General features: G+C 46.4%; 2 protein-coding genes across 2 annotated transcripts; one reads left to right on the top strand and one right to left on the bottom strand.

Moving 5' to 3' along the window:
• The first annotated feature begins 1,041 nt into the window (after positions 1–1,041).
• On the top strand, positions 1,042–2,954 carry LOC128711161 (uncharacterized). The gene is made up of 3 exons (XM_053806026.1): positions 1,042–1,140; positions 1,216–1,293; positions 1,389–2,954. The coding sequence occupies exons 1-3, from the start codon at positions 1,042–1,044 to the stop codon at positions 2,952–2,954; spliced, it is 1,743 nt and encodes a 580-aa protein (XP_053662001.1).
• A 514-nt stretch (positions 2,955–3,468) lies between these two features.
• LOC128711159 (protein croquemort-like) lies at positions 3,469–5,200 on the bottom strand. The gene is made up of 4 exons (XM_053806024.1): positions 4,769–5,200; positions 3,859–4,703; positions 3,696–3,786; positions 3,469–3,627 (listed from the first exon to the last, which is right to left on the bottom strand). Exons 1-4 carry the CDS (start codon positions 5,198–5,200, stop codon positions 3,469–3,471), a joined length of 1,527 nt encoding a protein of 508 aa, XP_053661999.1.
• Between the last annotated feature and the right edge of the window lie 4,607 nt (positions 5,201–9,807).

Raw genomic sequence — 9,807 nt, 5'->3', positions numbered from 1 at the left:
CTTTTAGGTTGTCCACATGGAGGCGTGGTAGACCCAAATTGGGATTTAGTGATGTCGTCCAGAAAGGTCGTCATTATGGATTGGCTCCTGCTGCAGGTCAAGACCGCGAGGCGGTAGTAGCGCTTGATATGTAAGTAAGTAAACCGTCGTTTGGAACCGGAACCACTACCAAATACCCCACCGACCCACTCTTTCCATTACACAGTAGTGCAAAAACCCCTGGGATTGAGAGGACTTCAGACATTGCCTTATGCCTCAGAAATGTATGTGATGGCTGGGGGCGTACAATACTATACGCAGTCACATTACGATCGTCAAGAAGTACAAAATTGTACAAAAAACAATAAAAAAATCTACGTTAGTTAGCCATCTATAAAGAGCTTCTATTGCACACATTCCCAAGAGTTCTGGTGTGTTCTGGAGGTCTTCTCGAATCAACGATCACCACGAGGAACAAGAGCACAATAACTGTAGGAAAAATATCCACACTATTTTGTTAATTAGTAGACGTCTACCAACAGCTGCTATTGCACATATTACCAAGTGGTTTGGACCTTGAACTCATGAAGGGAGGACAGGTGCTGGATGTTTTCCATCCAAGTCTCCTTTGGTACAATTGCCAACCGAGCTATCGGACCGGGCTCTACAAACAACGCGTCATACACTAATAAAACGTCACAAACGTTGATCTGTAGTTTTATTAAACCACGATTGCTGACAAAACTACTCCACAGGCGAAACGAACCGCCCTATCAATGGTTGACACTGTGCTCCTCGAACACCTTCTCTTCGGGTGGCACGCAGATGTGTCTTAGAACTTGATTATCACGTCCCCATAACAACATAGGGACGCGCCGTTGACCTTCTAGAATAAATGCGGAAGGTGAATAGGGAACCGGAACGGCGTTTTCATACAGTCATCTACATGCGATCTTCGACGATCTCGCTATGCTTCTAGATGGTTCATGTGCACGCGCTGTGTGTACGAGGATCAATCGAGGTGGTGTTTTGGAGTGCGTCGAATTTTTCGCGCACTACACAATGGGTTGCATTGTCGGGTGTACCGCAAAACGTTTCATCACACCTGGGTGTCCTCCTCTGGGTGGAGTGGGAACAGCTCCGAAGGAAGCAACCACCACGGTATAAAAGTAACTCGTCCACCGTACGATCTGGTACAGTTATCGAAGTCGTTGCCTTCGTCGGCTCATTAAGCAGCAAAAAAAAACACAACTCCCTATCGAGATGCTGTGGAAGAAAGCCTTCCTGGTTTGCGCATTGTTGGTTACCGTCCAGGTGAGTAAAAGGACAGCTCTTGGGGAGCATCAGAAACTCGTCTATTCCTGCTGTTTTCGCACTGACTTACTTCCACGGAACGCTTCCTTTCCCAGGCGGAACCTCAACCCCAGCTGCTCAGTGGACTTACCTCGCTCATCGGATCCGCTGTAAATGGTGTGGCCACGTTGCTAAACGGAGTGGCCTCTGGATTTGCCGCCGGTACATCTGGTTCACTGTCGGCTAGTGGCAGTCTTACCGGAGGATTGAACATCGGTGGCATCACCGTTGGTGGTACCGGTTCGTTCAACTCGAACCTGCCAATATTGAACCTCATCAACAATGTGGTCTCTTCAACGCTGAACGCACTCAACACGGCCATCACCAACATCGGTTCGACAGCTGGATCAGTGCTGAGCAACATCACGAACACACTGAACGGACTGCTCGGAGGGGTGGGAACTAACCTGGGCACGATCGGTACCGGGCTGACCGGTGCTCCAACCACCGCCAACGGTCAGGCCGTTGCCAACGCACTCAACAACGTTGCCACCGCTGTCAACTCGGCCGTGAATGCTGCCTCGTCCGTCTTCGGTAGCCCCACGGTTTCGGCCGCGCTGGGTAACCTTACCAACACGCTCAACGCTGACCTGGCCACCGCCCTGCAAGCCATCAACAGTGCCGTCGCCAATCCGGGCACGTCCACCACCCTGCTGGGTGCGCTCGGTCCGAACGGTGTCAACGCGATTGCGACCTTCCTCGGCGATGCGGCCAATGTGCTGTACACGACGGCCAACATTCCGTTGCAGTTGTCCGCTGCGGCCAGAGTAAACGCCTCACTTGCGCTTAATGCCGGTGTGCCGTACAGTGCGGCCGGTATTGCCGCTGTCAATGCGACGGTCAATTCTGCCCTGACCAATGCCAACAACGTGCTGAATTCCGCTATCGGTTCCTTCAACTATCTGATCGCGAACGCGCAACCGGCCACGAACGCCGCCTTGGCGCAGGCCACCTCCACCATTAGCACGGCTGTGAGCAACATGAACCGTGTGTTCAATCTGCTTGCCGGTAACGCAAAGACGAGCGTTACGACCGCTGCCCAGCTTGCTGTCAACAACCTTACCGACCTGGTTTCGACGCTCCAGACCAACCTGAATGTACTGAATACCGTAACGCTGAATGCGGTCGCATCGGCGAACGCTTCCATCACGGGTAACGCATCGGCCGTCATTGGAACGATGGTGAACAACCTCGCTAGCACGAATGCAACCATCGTAGCCTGCTCGCAGACCTACCTGCCACTGGCTGTGCGTACGAACGTCTACTACACGACCGCTCTGGGATCGTGCGTCGTCCAGGCGACGACCGTTGCGGACATCCTGGTCGGCAACACGATCGCGGTGGTTAACTCGGCCGCCTCACGCATCCGCACCTCGACCGCCGGTGTGACCCTGTGCATTTCGTCCCTCTTCCCGTCCACGGTGTGCACGAGTGCCACCGTACCGAACGCTCCGGCCTACATCAATAACGTGGCACTGGATGTCCTGAGCATTAAGACCGCTGAGGTAGTAGATATCGCCAGCACTGCCAACCAAGTGGCGACTTGCACAACCAACACGGCCAATGCGGCCGCTGCCGATTTCGCAGCCATTGCTGCCGCGTACAACCAATGCATTGCGTAAACGAGCGTTTGGAACAGTTTGTTAAGCTAACGAGGTATTCTAAATAAAGAGCTTGCATTGTAAACTGCAAAATACCGTATGTAGAGTAGTGCTTCGAGAGGAGTGGCTGTTTACCGATTAAGGTAGGTATCTAGAAGATACAAAGATAACTAGTCAGAGACCTAGCATTTCTCCTTGAATTGGAAAAGATGAACTTCCATGACCACAAGTACTTCAAACACTACCGGTCTCTGCAAAGATGGTACTCTTCTTTTTCGTACGGTCTTCACTTCGGTACAGTGGAATACACATCCCCTGATTTGGTACCCAGCGTGACTTGAGAGTCCAAGTGAAATCTGACGGATACTGCCACCTATTTGACCTGCGGTCGTTGTGTTCACGTTCTAAAACTATATTCTTAGTGTGTAGCAGCTCGTTATATAAGGTTCTGCCTTTCTCCATATGAAAATTCGCTTCAAGAAGGTCACATTCAAATTCAATATGTTCCGTACTTCATGTTTTATTCCTAAGCAAATTAGTCTAGTGCCATTTTGGTTTCTGTTTGCACTGGTTCCGTATTCTGCAGCTTCCATCTAGTGACAGAGAAGTACATCGCTAGCACTAGACCAATTATTCCGATGCCTCCAATAGCGTACGCGACGTACACTCCGATGTCCGGAAGCAGTAAAATCAACTGAGAGGATTCACAGTAACCACATGTTAGTAGAGCATTGAAAATGAACGTCACAGTACATCGCTCACCTTTATGTCATCCGCCAGCTCATCGGTGAGGCTCGCCGTTTGTCGGAACCAAAGCACCGGAAGCATCACCTCTGGGATGTTCCTTAGCAATCTAAAAGAGAGATACGCGGGAGTATGTTAAGGCCCAATGGATATAACTTTCGATCGGAAGCACTCCACTCACGTCATGCCGTACTGCTTAACGTTCAGGTTGACCTGCAACTGTGCCTTCACACCCAACGGTACGCCCGTGTACGGTTCCAGCTCCATCTCGAACCGGTGTTCCTTCTCGTTCGGATTCATACCAGTAACACCAGCGAGATAACTCTCGTTGGCTAAATAAAAATGCGGATACGATACTGTTGCCGGTGCGCCAAACTTACACCGCGACACATCCATCGAACCATTGTCCAGCACCGGGCAGGTGTTCACATCCTCCGCCGTGCACTGGCACTCCGTCTCCTCGTAGTGTACACCGTTATCAAACACTCGATCGTTACCGACCCAGCGCAACCCATCGATACCGTACCGTTCCATCTCTTCGGCGTACTGCAGCGTAACCGAGCTGCAGACGTCCGGTGCAAACACCGTCACGTTCGGTGGTGTTCCGCTTAAGCTTCGTCCCCACGGTGGCCATACTTCCCCGGTCGTACCACGTATCTGGCCACAAACGCCACGATAGTAGTCGGTCTGATTTGCTCCATTCCAGAGACGCATCACGCCGGTGTTATGCACCGTATCTTTGCCAGTACCGATCGTAAACGTACCGTCGTACGTTTCGCTACCGTTGCGTCCATAGAACCAACCGAACCGATCGTACGGTGGCAGATCTATCGGTGGACGGGCTTCGGGTGGGATCAATTCTAGCAGCAGTAGCAGGTTGGTGAGCAGCTGATCATCATACCCCTCGAAGATCATCTCGCGTACCAACACATCGTAGAAGGGCGTCGTAGCCAGATTGTTTTCCATGATGATCCCATCAACGTAGAAGAGAAATACTGGTTCGTCGCGCAATGCATATCCGACGGTCTGCAAGTGAGATAGAAAGACGGATCAAAATGGTGCTCTGCTGCGAGATCTGCCACAGGTATTACCAGAAGTACGGGATTGATGGTAATGACACGGTCCGTCTCATAATCGCCAACCGATTTCTCCGGCACGTAGTGCCATATACGCCGTTGTTGAAAGGTCAGCGTGTCGTTAGTGTTCCACACGAGATTTACACGCTCGTGTCGCTCCAGGAACGTATATGGTCCCAGCTGCTCCAGGTGTGGCTTCTCCGTAAGATAGTTCTCCGAATTCGTCCAATTCCACAGGAATATCTCGAGGTACATGTCGATTGGTGGATCGATCCAATTGTCGTACACCTCGGTGCCCGGTTCCAGCACAAACTCCTGCTTGGCAATTGCCCATATCAGCGATGGCCACAGCAAGCCGAGCGCGAGCGCAAACACGCACACACCCGTGGCACTACCCAAGGCACAGAGGCGCTTGGAAGTGGGCGACCAGTTCGAGCAACAGGCCATTGTCGATTCGGTAATACGAGTGTGTGTATCCAACCGCGGTGGGTGTTGAGCTGGACAACGTTATCAGAAGATCGGACAGGTGATTTGCTCTATCCGCATTGTTTGCATCGACAATATCAGATGTCTGATAAGGATGAGAAGCATACATATTGGGTTCGATAAGCGAAGGTCGCTGGGGTTTTAGGATTAGCTGGGTGACGGTTGGAGCTAACGATTTCGCAATAGACAATAATACCCGACAACTCCTCGACGGGTATATAGATTAAAATTAGATTCAACTAGAATGATATTTATGATGTTGTAAGTTACTTATGTTCAATGTCAACGTAATCTCAGGGGTCAAGGCCATTGCAATTATTCAATTTTTTTATCGTTTGACATCTGCCACAGGTACTACCAGAGGTACGGGATTTATGGCACTGAAGGCACTGAAGAAACTCAGATTTTCTTAAATTCTGAAATGATTTAAATATCTTCATTCAGAACGAAAGTGGATTCTTCTTCTCTATTGGCACAACAACCTCAAAAGGTCTACCATTTCTGGCTCACTGCGACTTTAGTTACCCGTAGAGGGATAGTCAGCTCTGCCTACGGGGGATTAGTCCGGATGGAATTATGGGTCGGTCCTGTCGTGTGAAAACTGGCGCCGCTACCAAATAGACCACTTAGCTACCCAAAATCCAAGCCGTACTAACATGAAACTTAACTTCAACTTCAACAATAGTCGCAACCAGTAACTTTACTCAAACAACTTCACTCTTCAATATTTGTCTTGGACCAAAAGCCTTAAACCTTAAGTGCGAAATTTCCTACGTTACAATGTCCTGTTGCAGGTCTAGCACACTAGAGATACCGCTGAAAACCATCACTTGAACATCACCTGTCTTGTTACCTTGGGCCTGTAGTCTGGATCGGTGTGCAGCACGATTGACACTAAACCTAACGCCTCCATCGAAAATGTTGATGTTAACGCCCTACCGCAACAAAATCGTCATATTGAATGGTTAATTGCGGGCTTAGTGATACTACCATGCCGACGATGAGATGATATGGAGGTGTGATGGGCCGTAGTACCGATTTAACGGACCATTGACAACCGATAATCTCGAATCGATCCAGCAGGTGCATTGTTTCGGGTGGTTCTTAAGCCGTATTGGAGTGATCGTACGTAATCCACACCAGATAAGATTTACTACTTTTAGATTGTTTTTTTTTAGATTAGCTACTTAATTCCTCCCTCCGTTTTCCTGCAATACAAAACGGGATGATTGAGCAGCAGCAACCGACGTTGACGGGCAATCCCTTAGCAATTGTTGCTTATCACCGTAGCGTGAGCTATGTCACTGTTGATACTTTTTTTTGAGTAATAGTTCGTTGAGGAATGAGTTGTTCATTGCGTGTGCCTGTGTTTTCCGGAAGCAGATATCAAGCGGGATCACTAATTTCGGGATTTTTCCCACGTATTCTATGTAACATAATATCGAGAGTACTCGTTTATTGTTATGAGAGTCAATAGTACTTGGTTGGCCAAATTTTGCTATCATAATTACTTACCACATATCTATCGCGGTGTTGGGATGCTGCAGAAGTACTCCAAACCGGTTGTGAGTCATTGTTGTATCGGGGAGCCTGGCAATAGTCAGGATCATCATATAAATTATACAGCTCTTCATTGCAGTGGTTCCTCCGTTGCCCTTCCACACATATGGAAGGACATCCTACTGAGCATATCCTTCCAAACTTTTGACCAAAGGTAGGTGAAATGTTCGACGACTCCAAAAGAGCGATCCGCTCTGTATGTCTAGACCAACAGGACCGCTGAAAGCGACACCATTTTGGTTGTTTGAGCTCCCACAAACGAAAAGAATATCAATGATTTTTGACGTTTTCTTCTCCATTACACCAAAACCCGGTGATCTTGTTCAACCTTTTCGGCCATTTAGGGCCATTCGGATATTTGAACATCTTAATAGCCAATTTTCCTTTAATACTCCAGCAGCTGAGAAGTATTGCGTTCTTGGAGAAATGACACATCCTTCAACTTTATTCAACGATCGCCCATTTTGCCGGGTTTCGCCCATAACGATCCACACAGTTCGGTTCTTTCACCTGCATTGACATTGAACGTGTCATTCATTCCCTGTGAGGGAAGGAAAAAAGAACACACTAATTACGATCATCACTTCTACCCGCTAAGCGCTTCACTTGCAGCTGAACAAACAGTTGTGTTTTTTTTCTACATAAAATCTTCGAAAAGTACAAAAATATACTGAGTTCGTAAGAGAGGAGTCGTTCGGGGGGGAACGAAATCTAACGTGCACAAAGAGATGGATACGGACTATACAAATGGTACATTTTTCATTCGCAAAACAAAAAAAACAATCCGAAGTGTAAAAGCAAAACATACCTGAACAACAGACATTTTCAGTTGCATCCGTTTGCTTTTCGTTGGATCTTTGCATTAAACCTACACGCTGTAGGTAAAACGCTTCATTCGCCGTGAGGTTTCAGTCGTTAAGAGTCGGTTCTTCAACAGCGCGCACATTTGAAGTGCAATTTTCGCGGTGCATTCAAAAATGTTATACACCTATTATGTCACAATAGGAAACAAAAAAATATAGATGCTTCGTTTGCAGATCCTTTCTCTAATCTCTATAAATAATCTCTCTGTATCGTTTTGTGATTAGGATTTGGATTCGTTTTTTTCTTCCTAACGCATCATTAGATCGTATAAAATATATTTTGTTTTCAAAGTTTTCTTTTTGCTTTCCGCCATCGCCCCGAATTCACAAGCCGTCCGTAAAATGCAACCAACAACACAGGCCGAGCCGTTGAAACATAGCTTTTACAGCGCGTTGTTCTTATCAGGTTAGTTCCCCCACATACGAACGCAATACTTAAGCGACGGACGCTTATAAACAGTGTGTGTGTGTGTGTGGTTTGCCTTACATTCATCGAAGTTTGAATAACTTAATGTTACAAACATTCACATTAGTTTCACACTCCATCACATGCGTCTAGTGTTAATGATAGACAGTAGAGTTACATGCAATTTATATAATCTTCTCTCTGCTCTTCTCATGATCGATTTTGTCGATAGTCGTTATTGGCGCATGTGATTTGTTTGGTAGAATATATGTATACATATATATGTATGTGTACATGTAATAGATAATTATCTTTTCTCTTAGCCCTTTGATTAAACGAATTCCCTACACTGTCCTTCTTTACTGTTCCTTTGTCACATGTAAGCATGAAAACACATTCATGTTCTTGTATTAGGCTACATTATTTATCTTGCACATATCATTCAAAGATCAACGATCAATTGCCCCAACATCGTGATAAAGATCTGCCTCACAGATCAAGATCTGGTCGAATGCGAAGTGGTACAAGAAATTATTATCGTACGTGTTTGTATTGTTGCGTTTCATTGCGCTACAACGATAGCAGCTACTATTAGACATTTCTTTTAAAATATGTAAGATTTAAAACAATCGCATTCAAACCACCGCCGTCGTGGCCATGAACCAGTCAACGTACGCGCGTAACAAACATCTCGATCGGTCGATTATATCTTTCGGTTTTGCTTAATGATTAACAGTGATCCCTTGCAGCATGCAGTTTTAACGATTCAGAGCAGATCGACGCTTTCTAGCAACGATGATGTTATTTTTTTAGCGTAGGGCGAAAGTTTAGCGATTATCAAATTTTAAACAGCAGCTTTCAGTGCACATTACACGAACGGGTTCGTGTAGGAACGATCGGCTTTGTTTACAACACGCACATAGATGACACTACCGTGAACACTTGACTATTTGATGCACTATTGAAACTGCTTATAATCAAGACCGTTTTACTATCTTTCGCATCAGCTATGTTTGCAATTCGAGGAGCTGGTGCGCAGGTGTATATACTAGGGGTTTAGTAGTAACCAAGTAAGTGAGAAGTTTCGTTGAGACAAAAAGTATAAGTTATTGGGACTTAAAACGATATCAGCTTAGCTTAAAGTTTGGACCATAATTCACAATCAAAAGCGCAGCACATACACACACCCCCGTTACGGATCGATACGTGTCACATGTACCACATTTATACACAATTTCACTGTGTGGAAACACTGTAGAAATCGACAGCCCAGCGTATATATGTACAGCGATGTTGTTCGCCTTTTGAGCAACATGTTAGCCAAGGATGGTTGGGAATTTTTGTACAATTTAAGCAGACAGAAGGAAGCAGTTAACACAACCACAACAGTGGACCTATAGGTGGACGCACAAGGATGAGTATCAGTTCTACAACACGAGAGCTAGATAAATTTAAAGAGCAACTAACAAAACAGACAGTATCTACTATTAACACCAGCATAGAACTGCATTGGACATTAATGCAGTAATGACCATTACTTCGAGAAAAGAGTTGCGTGTGACTCGATTTAACTGTACTGAGATTTAAGACTTTGATGACCTAACAGCTAGCTACCACGTACCCACGCATATGAGGACGTCATTATATGGCTTTCGTATGAATCAAGCAAAACACTATCTAACAGCACCGCACTGGGAAAAAGAATCTAAATCGATCAATTAAGAAAACCGACCCATCGT

The sequence above is a fragment of the Anopheles marshallii genome, chromosome 3 (genome assembly GCF_943734725.1).
Source record: "Anopheles marshallii chromosome 3, idAnoMarsDA_429_01, whole genome shotgun sequence".
Taxonomy (NCBI): Eukaryota; Metazoa; Arthropoda; class Insecta; order Diptera; family Culicidae; genus Anopheles; species Anopheles marshallii.
The sequence above is the reverse complement of the archived record's forward strand: the minus strand, read 5'-3'. Positions and strand labels throughout refer to the sequence as shown.